Here is a 24,296-nt window from a genome sequence, read left to right as displayed (position 1 = left end):
GTGGGGGAGAAGGCGGCAGAGGGGTACGGGAACGGAGGAGAGGCAGGGACAGAGGGGATGAGAAAATGGAAAGAGGACATAGGAGAGAAGTTGCAATGCCGATGGGTGCTGTGGCACATACACCAGCAACGGGGCCCAAAACTCCTGGTGGTAGCCCTGAGGATTTGGGGCCCAAAGAGGGACTGTCCCTGCTAAAGCAGGGCACTTGGGAGTTATGGATAAAAAGCGCTGCTTACATGCTGTCGATTAGACAGTGCTTTTGTGTTTAAAATCAATATGAAAGGTGTTATCTGTGCCGGGGCCGAGCGGACACATTGTATTCGCGCAGCCACATGATGTCATTGTCTCCGCGGCCCTGAATGGGTTTATTCAGGGGGTAAATCTGCTGCAGCTGCAGGAACTGAGGATTTACAAAGAGCTGCGTCCGCACTACGGAGAGGGCGGTGTGTGCGCGATGTGCGAGCGGTGCTGTGCGGACACGCGCGACCACGGACTCCTCGCCCCATCCGACCAGGTAACCTCAACGCTGTCCAAAACGCCCAAATTCTCTATTTTCAGATTTTTAGGTTGGAAAATTCTACTTTCTGGAAATACTCCAGATCCTTACTAATTGAACTTTAGTTTGCTTTTTTTATTTTAGTTTTTAGTTATTTTTTATTGTTTGTTAATACTGGTAATATCGGGAGAAGGTGTTATATTGTTGCAAGTTATGGATGCCTTTAATAATAATAATAATTACAATAATAATGTGTTTTTTTCCTATTCATTTTTAAGTTTATTATTATTATTATAAAATTGTTTGTTGATTTCATAAAACTGTTACTTCGAATCACTTGTGGTCAGTTCTCTCCTAAAAAAGCCAAGATGTAACTCATAGAATGGATGCGTTTAATGTGCCTTTTTGCCCCATTGCTGAGTATTTGTGTAACCGAGTGCGGCATTAAGAATAATAATAATGGGTTTATTTACCCCGTTTAATTTATAAAGCCGTTTCCTGCTGTTTCTATACACATTATCGGGGCTTTTAGGGCTGTAGAACCCTGCGATACCCTCATACCCAGCAAACATTCGGAGCTCCTAGAAAAGAGGGGCATCAGGGGATGAGAGAGGGGCATCAGGGGAGGAGAGAGGGGTATTGGGAGGAAAAGGGGGCATCAGGGAATAGAGAGGGACATTTGGAGAGGATAGAGGGGGGCATGGGAAGGGATAGGGACAGGAAATAAAATAAGGGGTTAACAGAGCAAAAGAGGGGCATGCGGGAGGAAAAAGGGGCATCAGGGTAGGAAAAAGGTACACAAAGGAAGGAAGGTGGGTATTGGGGAGGAAAGGGGTTTAGGAACCAAGAAGGAACTGGAAAAAGCCAAAAAAAGACGGATGACAGGTATACATTGTAACCGTAACACGCTGCACAGCTAGAATATAAGACAGCATTTCTCAGGCTATTTAGGGTTAAAAGGAAAATTAAGAAAAAAATGACATTATCTGAGGGGGAATTCATAGGGAAACAGGTTGTGGAGTGGGTGGTACATTTCTATGACAGCGCCCCCTTTTGACAGGAATGGAATGGCCCATTCAAAGCTTATCCTGGCACCTCTCTGAGGAACGATTTGGAAGATACCAAGAGTTGGGAGAGGGTGGAGTTTTTGGAGGACACAGGAGTTCGCTATGACAGGTGTGTGGGATGGATACGTGAAGGGCGGGGCTACGCCGTTTAGTGTTCTGATTGGCCGACGGACTGAGGGTGGGGTCAGTGGTGCAGGTGGTGTAGGCAGTGCTGGTCCCTGGTTGCCCCGGTAATGAAGCAGTACTGTAAGGGGCGTAGTTTTTCGGTGCTGTCAGGCGGTGGGCGTGGCTCCGGGGATGGAGTTTGCTGAGCGCTCAGTGTCTGCAGCCGGGCGGAGAGAGAGGAGCGCGGGCTCTGCGGTACGGGACCGAACGGTGGCCGTGGGGGAGTGACAGAGAACTGAGGGTGAGTCACAGTGTGAGTGAGACAGAGCTGAGAGTGACAGCTGAGTGACACAGAACTGAGGGTGAGTGACAGCTGAGTGAGAATGAACTGGGTGACAGTGTGAGTTGGAGTGACACAGAAATGAGGCTGAGTGACAGCATCGGTGGCAGAAAAGCCAAGTGGGTAAGTGACATAGAACTGATGTTGAGATGTGAGAGCTGAGAGACAGTGTGAGTGACAGTAATAAGAGTGACTGTATGAGTGACAGCTGAGTGACAGTGTGAGTGTAAGCTACACTGATCTGTGTTGACACTGAACTTAGTGACAGTAAGTGGCACAAATGAGTGACACTGGGTTGAGTGACAGCTGAGAAACATTATGAGTGCCAGTTATCTGAGTGAAGCTGAGTACCTGCAGAGCGACGATATTAGTGACGCCGTGAATGACAGAACTAAGTGACGTTAAGTGACACAGCTGAGTGTGAGTGACAGTAGAAGTGACATAGAGTGGCAGTCTGATGGTGGAGGTCTGAGGTCTGATAAAACTGCCCCAGGGATCAGATATTGTGAGTGCTACGGGAACAGCTACTTACCCCACTGCCCTCGGCAACAACCAATAGGAGAACACTCTGTAACATCAATATTATTGTATATAAACATTACAGGTGGGGCTTATTGTTTGGTGGGTGTGGTTAGAGGCGTGGCTATCTAAGTAACTTACCCTTAACCCCTTAAGGACAATGGGCGGTCCCTAAACCCATTGAAAACAATTAATTTTGAGCCTGTACATATACAGGCTTTGTCATTAAGGGGTTAAGGACAATTGGCGGTCCCTAAACCCATTGAAAACAATGCACATGTACGGGTTTTGCCATTAAGGGGTTAAGAATAATGTATTTATTTACCCCGTTTAGTTTATAAAGCCGTTCCCTGCTGTTTCTATACACATTATCGGGGCTTTTAGGGCAGTAGAACCCTGCGATCCCCTCATACCCAGCAAACATTCTGACCTCCTAGAAAAGAGGGGCATCAGGGGGGAGAGAGGGGCATCAGGGGGGAGAGAGGGGCATCAGGGGGCAGAGAGAGGCATGAGTTGTTGAAGGAAGTCGCCGGCTGTGCCGGTCCCCGTCGGAGGTGTCTGTGAAGGCGAGTCACGTTACACGCCGCGTACTCCGGTTGCATTCTGGCGTGAGCGCAGCCTGCGTATCGGTTTCATTACTTGGTAGGATGTTCTAGACGCCCGGCTCACCCGGAGTGACACTCGTATCCTTGAGTGCAGTTTGTAGGACTGCAAGAAGAAGAGGAATTTTCAGTCGGAGCCCGCGGGCCGAGCCGGAGTGTAAGCAGAGCCCTCCGCCATAAACACTCAAACTCAAACTCGCTCCATTCGGCGGTCGGTTCCAGCCAGTGATATCAGGGCTGCGTCACCTTAACACCGCGTCCGCACCTTTCCGCTCCTTCATACAGCCTGCGAAAAACACACATCCATTATTATTACTATCAACAGGATTATTATTATTAGAATTTTTATTACATTTATTATTAAATAATATCATATATTTATATTATTAAATAAAACATTATTTTATTAATATTTTAGGATTATTTTTGGTAGCAGTGTTATTTTATTATTTTTAGTATTTTATTATTATGTAACTCATTATTATTACTATTTTCTTATTTATAAAACCGTGTTTTACAAACTGTAATTCTGTTACATTTTCAAAAGTAGTATTTTTTATCACTATTATCATTTGTATTATTATTATTATTATTCATAATATGTGTATATATAATATTTCTTTAAAGAAATGTGTTAAACGCTGCATTTTTGTTATGTTTTATAAGCAACAACTACCAGCATTTTTTTTTCTTATAATAGAGAAAGTATATTTTGTGCTAAAACTGTCCTGAAAATATAACTTTCTCGCCCTTTTTGGAGTTAGAATGTTGTATTTTGGGCTTTTAATTTGTCGATGTTTAGGCCGCAAACCAGAGTTTTTGTGGATAAATCGTTATTTTTGTTAGTGGGGCTAAAACAGTGTGAAGACAAGGAATTGTGATTGTTAAAATTTCCTCGGACCTGTTATGAGAGGGTGGTAGATAGGTGGAACAGCCTCCCGGCAGAGGTGGTAGATGTTTGAAATACATGTTTTCGCTGAAGGCGGTGGCTCCTGAGGACTGGGGGTAACATCAGTAATAAGACAGATGGGTGGGAGAGAAGTTTTGACCTTCAAATACCTGTTCTCGCCCGTCACGGCTATTAACGGCGTGAATGAGACGCGTTGTGACGTCCGACTAATCCGTCCCCGCAGGGCGCTGCTTGTTTGTGGGCTAACAGGTTCCTCTTCATATCTAGCTTTGGATCTAAAACTCACAACCCAGTGCGGCTGCGTTGTTTTGAAAAGTGGTGTTATCACCGTAGCAACCAACGAGCCGGTGCAATCATGGAGAGCTTTCCGTTTGGTTGCCCCGGAGATAAGACTACTTTCCAGAATTTGCACCAGACTGGAGCTGTATACGTAACCTGCATACCGTTTCATACGTGTCATCAAAAGAGAGGTAAAAAGTGCAATCGCCGTAGCAACCACCTCTCCATCAGATGTACAGGGCAGGAGGGACTGCTCTGGTATTTCGAGACACTTGGAATGTCTGACTAAGGCTCTCCTTTTTTTTGTAGCTGAATATTATCCATTCTTTCCTCGAGTGTCTGCAAGAAAGAGCAAGTATGGACTCGGCGGGGCTGCCGCTCCGTGCGACCTGCGCTGCTGATCGCTAACAGAGAGACCACCAGGGCTGGGACTCCGCGCACAGTAAGGTAGGGGCACGGGCTTGGGGTTTATACGTTAAATGCCCCGGGGGGGGCAGCCTCACCAAAGAAGAATAGATATTCACGTACACGATGGAGGCTTAGGTAGAAGCTGCAGCTCTAGAGCTTCCCCTGCCTCCTCCACGGTCTCGTGATTGAAGCAATCAGCAGAAAAGCGGTCTCGTTGAAATCGATGAGAACTTTTTCCATACATGGTGGGGGGTCTCCTTAGAGCCCCCCCAGAGCCAGCGCTGCAGCTGACCAGTGCCAAGTATATCGCGTGTCAGGAGATGGGCTCTGCAGACCCCCCCAACGTAACATTAAAGGGACCCCGCGGCTACCGTATGGATTAAAGTGCGGCCCTTTAACGCTCTCGTGTATTTAAAAAAAAAATAATAATAATTATAATAACTCGCATGTATATCAATAAAATTATATTTAATGACATTAAACAACGAATATATAAAAAATCTATATTTTTTAAAATACATTTTATTTTAATAGTTAAATGTTTTTTGTTTTTTTTTAAATCTACTTCCAACTTAGCTTTTCTGGTATTTCTAAACTGAGCGTCCCTTTTAGTCATCGTATAGTTCCCAGCGAGCCAATCGCCCGTCTCTCTCCGAGATCGTTTAAAATATTTTTAACAAATCTATGAAAAATTGAGTAACCGCTCCAACTGAGATAAATATAGAGCGCTCGGCGCGGCGCTGTTACACTCGCTGCCCCCCCCGCAAAACGGGCCGGTGTAGGCGGAAGAAAAGACGCAGCGGGGTTGTTCTAGAATGCGGCTTTTGTCTCGCACACCGACGCGTTTCGCTTGGATTCCATATTTTTTTAAAAAATGTTTGTAGAAAGCAGAAACGTGGGACCGGCAGGCGCTCAGCGGAGGCTCGGAACCGGCCGGGGGGGGGCCGTCCTGCGGGACAACGGGTTCTTGTCTCATCACAATAAGTGCGGTGTTGACCGCTGAGTATCTTTGTACGTCTTTCAGGGGAACTTTGTTTTTTTTTCTTAAAAGGGACAAAAACAATAATCTCTCTATTAAACGACCCCCCCTCCCCCGTTCTGTCCGACACAAAGCCGGGGTCGAGATGTTAGAACGTTCTGCGGCGATCTAGAAAGCCCGCAGCAGGCAGCGCTGGAAATATAGATTGGTAAACGAGGCTGAAATGGTTATTATTTGAAATAATTCACATTAACCATTTTTTTTAAATATTTCAAATTAAAATGAATATTTTTGTTTATTTTTATTACTCGGAAGAATGGCGACTTTACCTTACAGGCCAGCCGGCCATCGCACGCACTTTAATGTATATAATAGCTGAGAAACGTACGTAGTCTCCCCCTTGCCAATGATTGGGGGGGTCCAGAGAATCCACCCCCCGTGTACATTTGCCCCCTCAGTAGTATTTGCGTTAGTTGCAGGGGATCAGTGGGAGCGGGAGGGGGTCCATCAGTGATGGTACGGGGTCTATCTGTCATGGGAGAGGGTCCATCAGTGGGAGCCTGGGGGGGTCCATCAGTGGGAGCCTGGAGGGTCCATCAGTGACGAGAGGGGGTCCATCAGTGGGAGCAGGAGGGGGTCCATCAGTGACGGGGGGTCCATCAGTGGGAGCGGGAGGGGGTCCATCAGTGACGGGGGGGTCCATCAGTGGGAGCGGGAGGGGGTCTATCAGTGACGGGGGGGTCCATCAGTGGGAGCGGGAGGGGGTCCATCAGTGACGGGGGGTCCATCAGTGGGAGCGGGAGGGGGTCCATCAGTGACGGGGGGGTCCATCAGTGGGAGCGGGAGGGGGTCTATCAGTGACGGGGGGGTCCATCAGTGGGAGCGGGAGGCTACTATTATTTTCCCGTGATGTAACGATGACACCGACGCGTAAAGCAGTAGAGAGGTCGGCATTAGCGGTTACATCACGGGAAAAGCTTTATCGAAAAGGTTTTCAGGCGACAAACGCGGACGGCAGAATCATTCCTGGCTTTGTCGGTCATAGGCAGGATTTTCTAGATAATTCCGTAAAATCCGGAAACCCTGGCAGGGTCCCGGGGTCACTCGGCGGTAACGGATTCGTCGAAACGTAATGTCTGACCTTCTTTATTTAGAATTGGTCTTTGTTTTGTAATAACCTCTACCACTTCTGCTGGGAGGCTGCTCCACTTACCTCCCACCTTCCATACCATCTAAGCCCCTGACCCTGTATACTTGTAATAGTGGCCGCTGTGGAGGTTGAGAATTGGTGGCGTTTTGGTGTCCGTTTCCGTGACCCCCCAAGAGGATCCGGCCCCGCTGGTTTCCTTGGATTCCTATGAAGCCGAGTGACGCGGGATTAACCCCCAGCGTGATTATTAGCGTGCGCCCGTTCCGTGTAGGACGGAAATGTTTTTCCTCCCCTGGTCCCTCTCGAGCGATGCCGGTCCGCAGAGGCTTCTAATCTATTTATTCTATCGGCATCCAGGAAAGCGGGTTTTCTAGGGAAAAAAAAAACTTATAATGACTGAGACCCAGAATGGATCCACGAGAAGCCGCCTTACGGGATGAGAGTTTGTTGGAGCCGACCCCTTAATCGTCCCCAAACGAGGCGCAGAATTTCTTGAAATAGGCAATTTTTGGTTAAAAAAAAATATTATTTTTTTGCAATTAAAATGAATTAATAAGAGAAACATTTTTTAAACCAAATATATATATTTTTTAATCATTCAGTTTGAATATTAGGAGACATCCTTCCTTCATTCTATCCGTGTTTATGGAACCATAGAAACAATGTATCCGCTTCCAAAATGTTTATACTTCTATTTAATATGAACCCGCCGGCAGATCGGCCCCATCCGGCCCCCGTCTAGTCGCCTGTTTCTCCTGCTGTAACGACTCAAACCTTAATCAGTCGTTGGTCTTGTCTTAGATTCAGGAGCCGTATGTCTATCCCGCGCATGTTTAATACCCTCACTGTATTACCCTCTACCACCTCTGCTGGGAGGCTGTTCCACTTATCTGCCACGCTACAGTACCTTGTATTTAGGACGGTTCTATGGGTTTAAGATGTTTGGCTCGTATATATAATCTATATCTGGTTTCCAGAAGCCGTTGCTTTTGTAAGAGAAAGGGATAATCCACCGGCGCTCGTTAGCCGAATGCGCTCTATTTTTAGTAACGCTCTAATCGCGGCCGGAGGGCTCCTGCTTGGTCGCCGTTAATAGTGAGAGCCGGAAAGCAGCGGATTACGGGCTCATTCAGAAAATGCTCACCGCAGAAACGCTCGTTCCCTCGGGTAAGCGTTACGTCACGCGGGAAGCCCCCGAAGCCGCGCGATTGGTCGAATGTAGCGCTTTACGGTAAGAGTGCTGGTTTGTTACTAAATGTATATTTTTAGGGTAACATTTTCGTGCCTTCATATAGGCGACAAAACTCCGAAATCAGACGGTTTCTGTAGAAAGTGAAATAGAGGAAGCTGGCAGAGACATGAAAATAAAAAAAAAAAACTGTCGGTTGCCATGGCGATTGCACCAAACTTTCTCCTTCTGCATATCTCCTAATGTTTATTGTCAACCTCATTTCTCCGCTGTTCCCCGTGAGATTCCTGCTGGTGCGGCGTCCTTATTCCTCCCCAGCTGTGCTGCGCCTCCCAACCCCCCCCCCGGGATTAAGTAGCAGAGCGTGTTATCTGAAGTATGTGTAATAGAGAACCGGCGCTCTCCTGACAGATGACCGTCTCCTTCTTCCAATCCGCAGAGCGCCCGCCGGCCTCGGCAGAACATGGTGCAGAAGTACCAGTCCCCGGTGCGGGTCTACAAGTACCCCTTCGAGCTCGTCATGGCGGTAAGTCCAACTCTCATAATAAAGACTTAAACGGGGAAATCGGGATTTATTTCAATATTTATCAGGAATTGAGAAAAAAAAAAAAAAACATTTTTAGAAATTCCCAGATTCTCATTGGGCGCCGTAGTGGAGACAATATGGCGTCGGAGGCGGGATCTGCATTCTGATAGGTGGAAGGTACGTGTTTAAAGAGCGCTCTGGCACGTGGCGGTCGCTTATGGCTGGTTGGGGGGGGTGCAGGGTCACATGACCTTAGAAGTCGGGGTCCCCGTCTCCGCTCGTTACTCGTGTCTGCGTGTGGAGAGACCGGTGCGTTGAGTTCTGATGTCATAACCCGGCAATCTCTGGGACGCCCCTAACGTGACCTTCATTGTGTAATCTAATCATAATGTCTAATATTATTATGTACACGAGACCTCCGTGGCTTCTCCGTCTCCTGTCATCTGCTCCAAACGGCCTTCGTCTAATGACTTAATCGTCTAATAATAATAATAATAATAAATCTGATAAAAACTAATTTCTCAGACTTTCAGAACCGTTTGTGGTCTTGGTGTAAAGTTCTTCAGGGGTCCGCCGGGGGGAAAGTTACACAGTTACCTAGGGTAGTTGGGACGGAAGGCGGCCATCAGACCTCCACAGGGTAGTTGGGACGGAGGCTCGGCAGGACAGAACCCGAGTAGACGTTAGGAAGAGCGCGATGACCTCATAGTTGAGGTTTGATCTTAAATGACCGTAGGTCAGACGTCGACTCGGACCGCAGACAGTCCGGTTTCTTAATGTGCGTCCGGCAAACGTATATATTTTATTTATTTATTTATATATTTTTAGATATTTAATTTTAGATATTTTTAGATATTTTGGAACTTTGCTCGGTTTGTTAGAGAATTCCGGTTCCTCCGGCTGCCGTCGCCGTGACGTTCGTCCTCCGTAAGCCAAGGTTGCGCCGGGTTTCTGAGAACGATCGGACATCGAGGTTCTTCCTAAATGCGGGGGCCGGCGCGGTCAGGAGTCGGAAACCCGATCCGTTACCCGATCTGCCCCCTTTCCAGCGCAATTACCCCGGCCCGTAGCCGGCAGCGTCACCTGAGCCTCCCCGACACGCGCGGAAGGCTTTGTTTAGCTTCTCTATACAAAGTTCCCTTACGTCAGTCTGTCGATCCTGTAATGAAAGGCCATTAACCCTGCGAGAACCAAAGGGGCAGCTCTCTGGCCCTCTCTGGCCGTTAGGGGGTTAACCCCTTGCCTTTTGGTAGGGCACCACATGATTTTAACTCTTTTTTAACTAAATGCCGCAACTGAGTCGTCGTTCCTGGTGCTTTTGGATAAAAAGTCAGATCTTATATCTTGGAAGCCACGCTACAATGTAACAAGATTTCTGACCCTAAAATGCTTTAAACATTAACCCTTTAATAGCCCAACAAAGAATCTTCAAATGCATTACACGAATCGCTCTAATACCGGTCGTCATGGAAATGACTTCATTATTTAAAGATACACTTCATTGAGTCACCTGCATTCAAGCAGGGATATCAGCCATAACATACTGGGGGCAAAGGCACCGACTGGGGGTCTTATATATGATCCCAGCGGGGAGAATAGGAAGGAGTCAGACTGTGTGACCCCCAGAAACTCTGAGACTCCCAGATACTGTCTGTTTAATGTGCCCTCCGTGTTACGTAACGTCGGGCGAGAGCGCACGGCCCGGCCCCTGGGCAGCGGATCAGCCGCTCCGGGGGCAGAGCGTGGCAGATGTTCCCGGCCGGAGGGCAGATCTCGCCGTCGCGTGCACCTGGGCTCCGTGTTTTCACAGCGAGGAGTTATGGAAATCCCGAGGAGGGCCGCCATTTACCTGAATTTCCCTCGGAGCCAAAAGCCCCGGAACCGCTGGCCACGCATGAGCGCTAGTCATTTATTTAACCCCTTCAGCGCCGGCAGCAATACATTGTACTACACTGTGTACACTGCAGGCGACACGGAACCGGGACGGGAGCCATTATTCCACCGAGTTATATCTTTCCGTAATAATTGCCGCCTGTTCGCTCCCCGGGTATTTGCCCTCCCCGGGGGCAGATGTGTTTATGATTTTGCCGCGGTCTGGTATAATTGCCACGCTAGCTCTGACGTCTGCGCTGACGCCGCGCGGCCGGGGGGAGATGGTCTCGGGGGGGGGCAGCTTCTTCCCGTCATTCCAAGAATATTTCCACAGGCTTCTGAAGAGCGAGATGTCCTTCGCGGGGTTAACATCTGGCCCTCCAGACAGCCTGTGTCACAGAACCTCATAGAATATTAACAGAGACCCTGATTCCAGGCTGAGATGGAATGGAAGGAAGTTTTACTTTACTGAGAGGGTGGTAGATGAGTGGAACAGCCTCCCAGCAGAAGTGGTAGAGGGTAATACAGTGAGGGGATTAAACATGCATGGGATAGACATACGGCTCCTGAATCTAAGACGAGACCAACGACTGATTGAGGTTTGAGGAGGAGAAATGGGCGACTAGACGGGGGCCGGATGGGGCCGATCTGCCGGCAGGTTCTGGGTTTCTTTCGATTAATACAGTTTTGGAGATGAAAGACGCTGATTTCAGGGCTCAGAATTCTGTGTTTATTATTCAGATTATGGCCGCAGGCTCCGACGTTCCTCTTTCTGCCTACAAATTGCTCGTTCAGCTGCCCCATTCCAGTCTTAGCTGCCGAGGGGCCGGCCCGGACAGGGTATCCGCTGGTATTCGGTTTGCATGCATTCCAGATGCAGCCCCCTCCTCTATACGCTCCAGATTTCAAGGTCGCTGGAAGGGGATGGTAACTGCAGATAAGAGCCGGCCGGGGAATGCAGAAGGTGGAAACGCAACCGAATTCTGCTTCTTTTACTATTCACCCTGATCCACCACCCAGCGTCCGCGGTATACACTGACAGAACCTGGCATCCCGCTACATGTATCGGTGCCAACATAAAACCTGTTAGCAGATCGGCCCTATTCGGCCCATCTAGCCTGCCCGTGTTTCCTGCTTTAAAGTCACTGTATTAGCATCTACCACTTCTCCTGGGAGGATGTTCCACTTATCTACCACCCTCTGAGTAAAGTTAATTACGTCAGGAACAGCCTCCCAGCAGAGGTGGTAGAGGGTAATACAGTGAGGGTATTAAACATGCGCGCGATAGACATACGGCTCCTGAATCTAAGACGAGACCAACGACTGATTAAGGTTTGAGTCTTGTTATAAATAAATGGCGCATAGAGCTGAGCTCGGATTAAATGAAGATAAAGAGAATTATGATGTAATAGACAGATGTATGAGGTTTGTGGATGGAGGGAGTTCTCGGTGAGATACGGGTGAGTTTGCACACCTGGCATTTTAGATGCAAAATCAGAGTAAGAAGGTAATCCACGGAGAGACGTCCGAAAATCCGAATCATTCCAACCGAGACGCCCGGACACGACCCCGAAATACAACCCTCTGCGGCCAATTATATGACATATATAATATATAAACAGTATTTACCCCCGACGCTGTATACAGTAATATAACCCCCAGCGCTGTATACAATAATATAACCCCCAGCGCTGTATACAATAATATAACCCCCCAGCGCTGTATACAGTAATATAACCCCTAGCGCTGTATACAGTAATATAACCCCCGAGCGCTATATACAGTAATATAACCCCCCAGCGCTGTATACAGTAATATAACCCCCAGCGCTGTATACAGTAATATAACCCCCAGCGCTGTATACAGTAATATAACCCCCAGCACTGTATACAGTAATATAACCCCCAGCGCTGTATACAGTAATATAACCCCCAGCGCTGTATACAATAATATAACCCCCAGCGCTGTATACAATAATATAACCCCCCAGCGCTGTATACAGTAATATAACCCCCAGCGCTGTATACAGTAATATAACCCCCAGCGCTGTATACAGTAATATAACCCCCAGCGCAGTATACAGTAATATAACCCCCCCAGCACTGTATACAGTAATATAACCCCCAGCGCTGTATACAGTAATATAACCCCCCCAGCGCTGTATACAGTAATATACCCCCCAGCGCTGTATACAGTAATATACCCCCCAGCGCTGTATACAGTAATATAACCCCCAGCGCTGTATACAGTAATATACCCCCCCAGCACTGTATACAGTAATATAACCCCCAGCGCTGTATACAGTAATATAACCCCCAGCACTGTATACAGTAATATAACCCCCAGCGCTGTATACAGTAATATAGCCCCCAGCGCTGTATACAGTAATAACCCCCAGCGCTATATACAGTAATATAACCCCCAGCGCTGTATACAGTAATATAACCCCCCAGCGCTGTATACAGTAATATAACCCCCAGCGCTGTATACAGTAATATAACCCCCAGTGCTGTATACAGTAATAAAACCCCCCCAGTGCTGTATACAGTAATATAACCCCCAGCGCTGTATACAGTAATATAACCCCCAGCGCTGTATACAGTAATATAACCCCAGCACTATATACAGTAATATAACCCCCCCAGTGCTGTGTACAGTAATATAACCCCCCAGCGCTATATACAGTAATATAACCCCCAGCGCTGTATACAGTAATATAACCCCCCAGTGCTGTATACAGTAATATAACCCCTAGCGCTGTATACAGTAATATAACCCCCAGCGCTGTATACAGTAATATAACCCCCAGCGCTGTATACAGTAATATAACCCCCAGCACTGTATACAGTAATATAACCCCCAGCGCTGTATACAGTAATATAACCCCCAGCGCTGTATACAATAATATAACCCCCCAGCGCTGTATACAATAATATAACCCCCCAGCGCTGTATACAGTAATATAACCCCCCAGCGCTGTATACAGTAATATAAGCCCCAGCACTGTATACAGTAATATAACCCCCCAGCGCTGTATACAGTAATATAACCCCCAGCGCTGTATACAGTAATATAACCCCCAGCGCTGTATACAGTAATATAACCCCCAGCACTGTATACAGTAATATAACCCCCAGCGCTGTATACAGTAATATAACCCCCAGCGCTGTATACAATAATATAACCCCCCAGCGCTGTATACAATAATATAACCCCCCAGCGCTGTATACAGTAATATAACCCCTAGCGCTGTATACAGTAATATAACCCCCGAGCGCTGTATACAGTAATATAACCCCCGAGCGCTGTATACAGTAATATAACCCCCCAGCGCTGTATACAGTAATATAACCCCCAGCGCTGTATACAGTAATATAACCCCCAGCGCTGTATACAGTAATATAACCCCCCCAGCGCTGTATACAGTAATATAACCCCCAGCGCTGTATACAGTAATATAACCCCCAGCGCTGTATACAGTAATATAACCCCCAGCGCTGTATACAGTAATATAACCCCCCCAGCACTGTATACAGTAATATAACCCCCAGCGCTGTATACAGTAATATAACCCCCCCAGCGCTGTATACAGTAATATACCCCCCAGCGCTGTATACAGTAATATAACCCCCAGCGCTGTATACAGTAATATAACCCCCCCAGTGCTGTATACAGTAATATAACCCCCAGCACTGTATACAGTAATATAACCCCCAGCGCTGTATACAGTAATATAACCCCCCAGCGCTGTATACAGTAATATAAGCCCCAGCACTGTATACAGTAATATAACCCCCCAGCGCTGTATACAGTAATATAAGCCCCAGCGCCGTTGCTGTCAGTCATGTGATATTTTGGGTGATTTTCCCGGCTCAAACACCGCACTGAGCTGATGCTTTATGGCGATGCTAATGAAGTCCGATCCTCCATAGACTTTCACATCTCTGTCCTTGCGTCTGTGTCGTTTCTTCTCGAGGGCCACATCTCAGTTATGATCAGCCTGGGACCCATCCAGCTGATAACAGTTTGTCCCTAGGGGGGATCCATGATTATAACCGCTGCGTCATGACTTACCGCCCCCCCCCCCCCGCTGTCCCCTCCAACAGTATTTATAGAGGAAAGCAGATTACGCAGAGCGGCTTAACGGGGCTCGATCCTCTGAACGGCGCTGACACTTTCCGTGTTACCAGGAGGTCTCCATGCGAGGGAGCAGAATGAAGCCTCTCTTATAATGACATAATGCAGGCCACTGGGGGCCCTGCGCATGGATTTGACCCCTTATAATGAATCTGGACACCAGTATGGCCCTGAAACCCTGCTGCCCCGCTGAGCGCTACCTCTGTCCAGGATAGAATCAGGACTGTCCCACGCAAAGTAGGACGGTTGGGTGACCTGATAAAAGTGGGACAGAGGTAGAGCTTAGCGGGACAGAGTGTCAAAATCGGGACTGTTAACCGCAAAGCGGGACTGTTGGGAAGCATGATACTGCACATTATGTAACTTTCAAGTATACTATTGAATTAAAATTAACCCTTTATTGATCTGGCTGTCTCTAGTTATAGACATTTTGGCCGTAGCACCCATGCTAGGCTGATTAGCCCTGGCCGGGCCGGGGGCCCCTAACATGTATTAATACTATTTTAATAAAAATCCCCAATCAGTAACAATTTCTCTAATTCTAACTTTTTATGTGCTGACGTTTTTGTTTCTTTTATATAAATGTAACCCAATTCAGCCCAAGGCGAGTTATTTACATCAAATATACGTAATATATAATACATGGCGAGTACGGCGGGGCCCCCTGAACGGAGCGGCTCCCGGCAGACAGGAACGTGTCGGCCCCCGGTGACCCCTCTCCGGCTCTCTCCGTCTTGCAGGCGTACGAGAGGCGATTCCCCACCTGCCCCCTCATTCCCGTGTTTTTGGGGAGCGACATCCTTCACGAGCACGCGAGCGAGGACGGAGCCGTTCACGTGGTGGAGAGAAGCTGCAAACTGAACGTGGACGCCCCCCGATTACTCAAAAAGGTCCGTGAAATCAAACATTTCCTGATTATTACTTATTTTATTACATATTTCCAGAATGAGTTCTATTATTAATGTCATTAAATGGTTAAAACACCAGTTATCGATGGGCTGCCAAGGTGGGCGTCACTTCTTCAAACATGGGCTGCTGCCTGAAGAACGGGTTAATTTCCTTTTTTTTTTTAATTACATTTTTATAAAATGTAATTATTATTTTTTGAAGTAAAATCTGCCATTTGATTCCATCTGTTTTAAAGGTGGAATTTGTAGCTAAAGACAGCATTACAAACATAAATTCCAAATTCCACTGAATGCCCAAACCAGAAATAAGTCAAATTTGTGCCTTATTCGTATTTTTTGGGTGCGGACACTTAATTGTCACATGACACAAAAGCAGGCATCTGATAGGTTGTTGCCATTAACACTGAGGTTTATTTGCTTATCCCACTAGAGCCCGACTGTGTAAATGTAACTGTGCCTTCTATAGTAACCAAGCGTTACCCCCAATATTCTGCCCCGGGGCAGGTTGTGAGGCTGGTTAAATATTAAATGTACGCGATTTTTACAGTCAGGTTTTTTGGGGTTTTTTTTTTGTAGATCGCTGGGGTGGAATTTGTCTTCTTCATCCAGAAGAACACCCTGAACTGGAGGGATCGCACGTTATTGATCGAAGCTCACAACGAGACCTTCTCCACCCGTGTCTTGGTCAACGAGACATGCAGTTACTCCGTAAGTTCGAAGCAAAGGCAGGGACGTTGTAGTTAGAGTTTTGGCCCCAGGACCTGCCCCCCCCGGACCCCCTTCGTAATAACAACTTGGCCTGGGAGGAACGGGGATTTCAGTCCCCCTGGTAGGGCAAGGTACGCCTCGGAGCAACTTGGCCTGGGGAGACCGTTGGCTTTGGCGCCAGGATTTAAATGGTCTGTAAGGGCGACTGTATTGGTCGCCGGCAGGAGCTCACCCAATGAAGGGCAGCTGCAGCAGAGGTGGGCAGTAGAGTGGGGATCTGTAGGGAAGTGTTAGAGAAATATGTAAAATATTATTATATTTAATAAACACTTAAAGAGTAATGTATATATATCCGTTTTCTTTCATCGGCCGGCGTTATTACCGAGCTGGTTATCGGTGTAAGCAATCAGATGCCTTTTATTTCTTCAGCTGTCAGAAACTCTATGAGGGGATAATAAACAAAAGCAGGTCTCGTGTTACCTCCCTCCGGAAATCTGACACCGCGTGACTTCTCCTCTGCCCCGGGCGGGGCTTTTAACCAGCAGGACAGGGCATATTATTGCCCCCTCGTTATGAGAGGGATTCATTACATGGTGTCGTTTTATTCCCAAGCAGCGATTGTTCTCGATGGTACCAAGGTCTCCGTCACACGAAATCACTTGGGTTTCATTTCATTCTGCCGATGCCACGAACGAAGCCGGCGCCTTTCATGCATCGTGCCGCCTGCTGTCTCCCAACACGTCCCAGTGGATTATGTTGGCTGTGATTCTATTTGACTATATTTATAAAATATAAAAAAAATACAAAATAACATATAGTAGCATCTGCCCTTCATTGGTTGATTCCAGAGGAGCCCCCTGCCGGCGGCCAATAGAGTCGCTCTTACGGACCTTTAAAATCCTGGCGCCAAAGCCAATGGGCTCCCCAGGCCAAGTTGCTCCGAGGTGCTGTATTAGGTTTGCTCGGTTCTTTTAACAATTGGTTCTTGTAAAAAAAAATCAAATATTAAAACCTTCGTAAAACAAACATTCAAATAAAAAAATTAAAAAATGTGCTTCCAGGTTCACCCAGAAAACGAGGACTGGACGTGTTTCGAGCAGACGGCTTCACTCGACATCAAGTCGTTCTTCGGCTTCGAGAGCACGGTGGAGAAAATTGCCATGAAGCAGTACACGGCCAACATCAAGCGGGTGCGCATGCGCTGCCCAATCTATAGAAACACTGAACCTGACAGCAGATCGGCCCCCGTCTAGTCGCCCGTTTCTCCTGCTGTAAAGACTCAAACCTTAATCAGTCGCCAGGAGCCGTATGTCTATCCCGCGCATGTTTAATCCCCTCGCTGTATTACCCTCTACCACTTCTTGCTCAGCCCACCGCTACCCCAAAGTCTCCTGAAAGCTGAATTTTCACCGTCCCCTCTTGGTTTGATTTCAGGGCAAGGAGGTGATTGAGTTCTACCTGAACGAGCTCATAGCTCAGGGCATCACTAAGCTGCCGAGGTGGACGCCTGGAGCACCTGTCAGACGTGAAGATCCTGCGCGGACTACTACAGTTGACAGATCGCTTTGTCAAGGACCAGCGCTGGACTCCTCCAACCAGGGGCCAGGAAGAGGAGACCCCGCAATTTCCATCTCGGAGACAACCCCCGCTGATGGTACTCCTCCAATTTCTATGAAACATGTTCCTTTTGTCACATGCATGGAACAACACGCGCCTCTATGTGTTATATGTGCGACCACATGCTATAGGAAAGGGGCGGCCAACCCTCCAGACGTTCCTCCAGAGTCGCCGGCCACGGGTTGTGGATCTGTAGAGGAAGCGATGGGCGCCGGGCGAGATGCGAATCATTCTTTAGCTGTAGTTGTGTTGTTTTCTCTTCCAGCTGATAAACTTGAGGCTGACTACATAGAGCGTTACTTGGGCAAACTGACCCCGATGCAGGAGAGCTCCCTCATCCACCTCCGACAGTGGCTGCAAGAAACCCACAAAGGCAAGGTGAGGCGGCCGCGCATGAACACGCACCACGCACTGCGCTTGTTACGTTGGCCGCTCTCTTGGGGTATACGACGTAACGTTTAGTGGAGCGCTGGAGACGGCACTTGTTGTTTTTAGCGTTGGGTGGCATATTCGCCTTTTAGAAGAAAAATGGCCACCTAGGTCCTGTCCCTGCATATGTCTTCCTACAGGCGTCACCTCAAAAGGGGGCAAAATGGGGAGGTATCCGTGGTAACTGCCAAGGGAATAACCCCCCCCCTGCCGTAACATGTATGACCGAGACGGTGAGATTCCCCTGTTTTTCCTCCTGTAGTCAGAATCCGGCGAGTGGAAAGCTGATAAGGTACACGTGAGGTCTGCCGTGGCACGGATCGGAGTGCTGTGTGTTGTTTATTTCTGTGCTCGTGGGTTTCCGGTTATTCCTGGTTTATCATTCTGCTCGTTATGTGAACGCGTCCCATCCAGAGCGCGGTCCAAGGTCAAAAAGGACATCCCCAGATCGGGGTCCTGCCGCCATAGACATCCCCAGCCCGGCATCACGGCTGGGTAACGGCAAGCTTACTACCCCATCTCACCCCTACATACCCCAGGTTCCGACTCAGGCCCCAACGACACCATTGCAGGTCCCCGTTACTTAAAGCCTTAATTACCAAGCAATACTGAGATGCATTCAGATCGTGCGTCTCCAAGCTCCAGAGCTGAAGTTTTAGTCTCACTTCCTCAATCACTTTATTGTAAGGCGGATATCCGGCCAGACGAGACGTCTTCTCAGGTCCTGGGTCACTCGAGGTCACTTTCTTTATCTCAAGCGAAGCGACGAGGACATTCCGCTAATCGATACGTAATCATTAATAATCGGTTAACGTGGCAACGAGAAAATCCATCCCAGTGAAACAGTTCCTCAGCGTTCCATCTATAGGTTTCCGAGGATACAATGTATATATATATATAATATAAGACTGTTCCGCCAAAGCAGAATTATAAATCAGCGATTACTTCTCTCAATTGATCGATTGGTGAGAAAATCTCCCCGGATCAGAGGCCGTCGCATAGATTTATTTTTATGAAGAATTAACGTTCGAGGTGGGAGACATCAATCGCGCGATCGTCCGCCGGGGTTTGGGGAGATTTTCTGTTCACATTATTGGTGTATTGGTTAATGCTGCCTTTTGTTGATGACGGACACACTTTTGGGTCTGGTTTGCTTGCTCTGTTGCCGTGATGTCTTATTTTTTCTCTCGCTCCTTTGACGTTTGACGATTTCAGCGAAGCCACACGGAGGAGCGTCCTGGCGTTTCCTTTGTGAATGAGCTCGGAATGTTGTAGCGACAGGTTGAGTGTCTAAAAATTCCGATATTTAAAAAAGAGAACCCTACATGTGGTCGGTAGGAAACTTAATATCCTATTGGCTGACTGCAGGTCTAATAGTGTGTTCAGCCTCCTTCTTCATCTTCCTTCTCACCATCCATGGTCCTGGAAGCATATTCTGCCCCCATAACACTTTCTTGAGGGATGTTTTGGGGGGACCTGGCTGAGAAGCTGAATGCAGAAGGGGTTCCATGGTGACTTTCTACCCGCTTTGTCTTCTTGTGGCATCTGCTGGTGGACTTTCCATTGGCCTAATCATTACCCCGGGGTGCCGCGGCACACAACACAGCGCAACTATAAGGCATGATAACCCCGAGGGCTACCTTTTTCGGCTGCTCTTGGGCTCTCCTTTTCATTAAAATATGATTTATTACTTTTTTAACCCGATGCTACAATGTATCAACGTTCCCTCGATGATCCAGTAGTTTCGCTGTTCATCGCATTGACGTCGGGCCGAGGAGAAGCGGCGTTAAAGTTGAGCAGCTTGAGACAGAGGCAATGGTTCCCCCAGTCCTCCTCCAGATAATTTAGTGAATCTGTTGGCCCGGAGGACAATGGGTTTGCCCAGAAATGCCCCGTAACTTTACTCCACATCCTTCCAGTGAAGCCCTTATAAACGGTGTGGCCCACCGAGGTGGTATCGCGCATGGTGACAGATTTATCCAGCTAGTTTTTTGGGCAAGATTCCAGGTTTTCTTGGCTATTTTTTCCTTTTTGTTTTGGGGTGATAATCAGGTGTTCGGCGAGCCGTCCGGACTCCTCCTTTTAATGTCGCGAGAGCCGCTTTCACCGTGTAAATCATTTCCGTGCCGCAGATCCCCAACGACGAGCACATCCTGCGCTTCCTCAGGGCTCGCGACTTCAACATGGAGAAAGCGCGGGAGATGCTGTGCCAGTCTCTGTCTTGGCGTAAGCAGTACCAGGTGGACTACATTCTCCAGACGTGGCGCCCGCCTCCCATCTTGGAGGAGTACTATGCCGGCGGTTGGCATTACCACGACAAAGGTAGGAAACCCAGCTCTCCGAGGCGTTTGCCTGACCCTGTATCAGAGGGACTGTACGCTAGACCGGTTTCCTTATGGCTCTCATCCATTCAATTGAGCAAGGGATACCCAGAATTATATATAGATTTGCAAACAATGTTAATTGGCCCGGGGCCGGAGTTCATGAACATCGAGGCTTTACGAGGGAATCTCTTAGCGATCGCCCGTAACGCGTAATTAAATATCAAAAAATTAATACAATTTAAAAAACTGTAGGTCACGCCCTCCGTTCTTTATATTTAAGATGGTCGCCCACTCTATATCCTGCGCTTGGGACAAGTGGACACTAAGGGCCTGGTGAAAGCCCTCGGAGAGGAGTCCATCTTGCGGCACGTAAGTCCACCAACTACCGTCCATGATTTCCGATTCATGCCTTAGGCTTCTGCAAGCGATTTCTGGAGGGTTCAGTCCGCTTATGGTCCGAGACGTAGAATTTTCCATGTCTAATTTTATATACATTTTTTATATAAGCAGGTTTTATCCATCAATGAAGAAGGACAGAAACGTTGCGAGGAGAACACCCAGCAGTTTGGCCGGCCAATCAGGTTAGTCGAAATAATCTACTACTTCCCTTAAAAAAGGTGCATTAAATCTGTATTTGGTCGCACATGTTTTTCATCAGGATCCTCTCTATGCATTTCGGACGGACCCCCAGCCTTTCACCCCTCATGTTATTCCCTGTGCCCCGCTCTCAGGTCGTGGACCTGTCTGGTGGATCTTGAAGGCCTGAACATGCGCCATCTTTGGAGGCCCGGCGTGAAGGCCTTGCTAAGGATTATAGAGGTCGTCGAGGCCAATTACCCGGAGACTTTGGGGAGGCTGCTTATTGTCCGAGCTCCGCGAGTGTTTCCCGTTCTCTGGACTCTGGTGAGTGGAGAGGATTTTAGAAGAAGACTTGGTGCTTAGTCGACAAATCCGCTGGCCTCTATATTTTAAATAATAGGTGGTTAAAGGCCTTTTGTAAGCCACCATGGGCTCTCGGTCAAACTGCCCATCCTGATGACCACCTTATTCCAGGTTTTACATCCATTGGCCTCATCGGCTTTGTTCCCAAGTCCTGCCCCGAAGCCTCCAAAGGTTCTGATACCTAAGGAGGATCTCGGGTCCTTCAGTCGAGGACTCGTTCCCCGTAGAATAACTCTTTGGCAGTTACTGACTTTCCCGAGTGACCCGTTTTTTTGGGGGGTTATCTGGTCGCCTCTTCCAGGTCAGCCCGTTCATCAACGAGAACACGCGGCAGAAGTTTCTGATATACAGCGGAAACAACTATCAGGGCCCCGGAGGGATCTCGGATTATCTGGATAAAGACGTAATCCCTGACTTCCTCGGAGGAGAATGCGTGGTAAGGAGAACGGACGTATATCTATGGACTGGATAAATAATCATTCAGAAACGGACCCTCGTGTAAAAAAATGGCAATAATCTCCAGAGCTGGATATTGTCTGAATTTTACTTATTTTTGGAAGGCTCCATGAGGGTAAACGGATGATGATGAAAGGTTTTGTCTGTAGAAGCAGTACCTTATTGTTACCACTAGGAGGCAGGATTGATGCAAACATTTTTATGGTTAATCTAGTTATTATTTGTATTATTATTTGTTGATTATTATATAGCAACGTCATATTCCGTGGCGCTGTACAATGCCAATTATGGAAGATTCTAAAAGCTTACATTCACGTATAATTCTGTTTAACCAAATTATTACGTTTTGTGAAATCATTTTTAGATAAATAGTTACATTGTAATTTTCACTATAAAAGCATTTGTAACATTTTTTTAGGGTCGCTTCACCCACAGTGTTAATGCACGGGGTGCCTTTCGCATCATTAACAGTTACCCTAGCGCGCGGTTACCGTCAGGTCCGGCATTCTACACTTCCGGGCAGCAGCAGCCAGGACCCAATCAAGACTGTTGGCAGCTATGACTGTATGATAAAAGATTATTGGACGCCCGGAACAATAAGAAACGTTGTGTGTTTTGCAGTGTAACATCCCAGAGGGCGGTCTGGTCCCCAAGTCCCTGTATCAGTCCGGTGACGACGCCGAGACCTCCGATCACATCCGGATCTGGGCAGAGACTATTTATCATACGGCTTATGTGTGTAAGGGATCCCCGCACGAGGTACGAGCGGCACAACATATCCCTCAAAATCGATATTATATATATATATATATATACCCGTATAGCCTCTGTCTGTTCTGGTACATTCTGTATCTGTGGTAAATGCCCCCTCTGCTCTTACAGATCACTTCTGAAATCCTGGAGGAGGAATCTGTCATCACCTGGGACTTTGACATCCTCCGCGGAGATGTTGTCTTCAGCCTCTTTCACTCCAAACGAGCCCCACAAACCCACCAGAGAGACCCGGGCCCGGCGGCTGGCCCTGCGGCCTCCGGCACCAACGTGCAGCTCATAGACAAGAACTGGGTCTTGGGAGTCGATTACAGCAGGTTGGAGGCTCCGTTAATCTGCAGAGAGGGGGAGAGCATCCAGGTTCGTGATTGCTTTCTGCGTGGAGGCTGCTCAGAAATCCAGTCCCATTATCCCTAACAAACCACAACAAAGTCATCGTTCGTTACACCGCGGGGAAGGATTACCCCTCTGCGCCCCCGACTTCCAGCCTTGGCTCACAAGAGCATTCTTTTCAGGCAGGAAATATTGAGAATATGAAGCGCGGCACCAAATTGCTTCCCCCACAATCATGGAACCTTAAGGATGTTGGTTTACAAGTTTAGGAGCACATTGGTCTCGAGTTGTAATATCCCCTTTTTGAGCTCTAGAGATACAAAGCGTTAAATATCGGTGGTTTTTTGACCCCCCCCATTGCCGTGCCCAATTTCTCCGTGTTTCTCCAGGGGTCCCATGTCACGCGCTGGCCCGGGTTCTACATCCTACAGTGGAAGATCCACAGCCCAGCGTCTGGTTCCAGCATGACGCGGGTGGACGACGTCTTGGCCTCTCTTCAGGGATCTGCTCACAAGTGCAAACTCATGTACTACTTCGAGGTGCTGGCGTCTGAGGATTTTAGGTTCGTGATGATAACTCCACCGTTCTGCTCTCAGCTTTAATATAATCAGACGTATTATTAACGGCATAGATAGTAGTACGAAAATAATCATGATATATACTGGAGACTATAAGATCTTTAATCAAACACAGGGTGTTTATACTGGTGTTTAAAGGGATAGACATCACAGAGCACCTAAATAGAAATTAAATTTTTCATAGTTTAAAGTATTTTATTTACTTTAAGCCTCATTCTGTCCATGTTTCTTCTCACTAGGGGCTCGATGTCCAGCTTGGAATCCTGCAGCGGCTTCTCGCAGTTAAGTGGGATCACCAACTCATCCAACAAGTCTCAAACCGACTCCTTAATATCCAGATAACAGAGAACTGGGGGGGTCTCCGAACCCTATACTTCTCCAACCATCTGCCGAGAGGTCCTTTGGTCTCCGTGAAATGCCACCGCACGAGACAACCCAACATCTGGTGGAACCACATCTGGAATCCCGAGTGACACAGAAGCTCGGTGTGTGGTGTGAAACGTTTGGATTGGCTGAACCTGCACGTGGGACCTTCGGACTCTTCTAGTCTTCTAACGTCATATTTCTTGAAGGTCACAGATGGCCCGATCCGGTGGCGGGATATTTATGTGTAATGGATCGGATTTCTGTTTTACGTCTCAACTTCATCAC

General features: G+C 47.7%; 1 protein-coding gene across 5 annotated transcripts; it reads left to right on the top strand.

Moving 5' to 3' along the window:
• The first annotated feature begins 1,927 nt into the window (after positions 1-1,927).
• SEC14L5 (SEC14 like lipid binding 5) lies at positions 1,928-24,034 on the top strand. 5 transcript variants are annotated; one of them, XM_053471771.1, is made up of 18 exons: positions 1,928-1,969; positions 4,628-4,765; positions 8,484-8,570; positions 15,320-15,469; positions 16,064-16,195; positions 17,257-17,385; positions 17,630-17,849; positions 18,078-18,190; positions 18,504-18,533; positions 20,374-20,563; positions 20,846-20,934; positions 21,073-21,146; positions 21,297-21,468; positions 21,809-21,943; positions 22,585-22,722; positions 22,846-23,094; positions 23,457-23,629; positions 23,885-24,034. In XM_053471771.1, the coding sequence occupies exons 3-18, from the start codon at positions 8,508-8,510 to the stop codon at positions 23,985-23,987; spliced, it is 2,160 nt and encodes a 719-aa protein (XP_053327746.1). In that variant the 5' UTR covers positions 1,928-1,969; positions 4,628-4,765; positions 8,484-8,507; the 3' UTR covers positions 23,988-24,034. The 5 variants fall into 5 exon arrangements, with proteins under 5 accessions (XP_053327746.1, XP_053327747.1, XP_053327745.1 ...); XM_053471772.1 differs by lacking the exon at positions 1,928-1,969 and adding an exon at positions 2,012-2,030 and having other exon boundaries at positions 21,076-21,146; XM_053471770.1 differs by lacking the exon at positions 1,928-1,969 and adding an exon at positions 2,012-2,030.
• Positions 24,035-24,296: the final 262 nt, after the last annotated feature.

The sequence above is a fragment of the Spea bombifrons genome, chromosome 7 (assembly GCF_027358695.1).
Source record: "Spea bombifrons isolate aSpeBom1 chromosome 7, aSpeBom1.2.pri, whole genome shotgun sequence".
Classification (NCBI taxonomy): domain Eukaryota; kingdom Metazoa; phylum Chordata; class Amphibia; order Anura; family Pelobatidae; genus Spea; species Spea bombifrons.
Note: the sequence above shows the minus strand (reverse complement) of the source record. Positions and strands in the feature narration are given on the sequence as shown.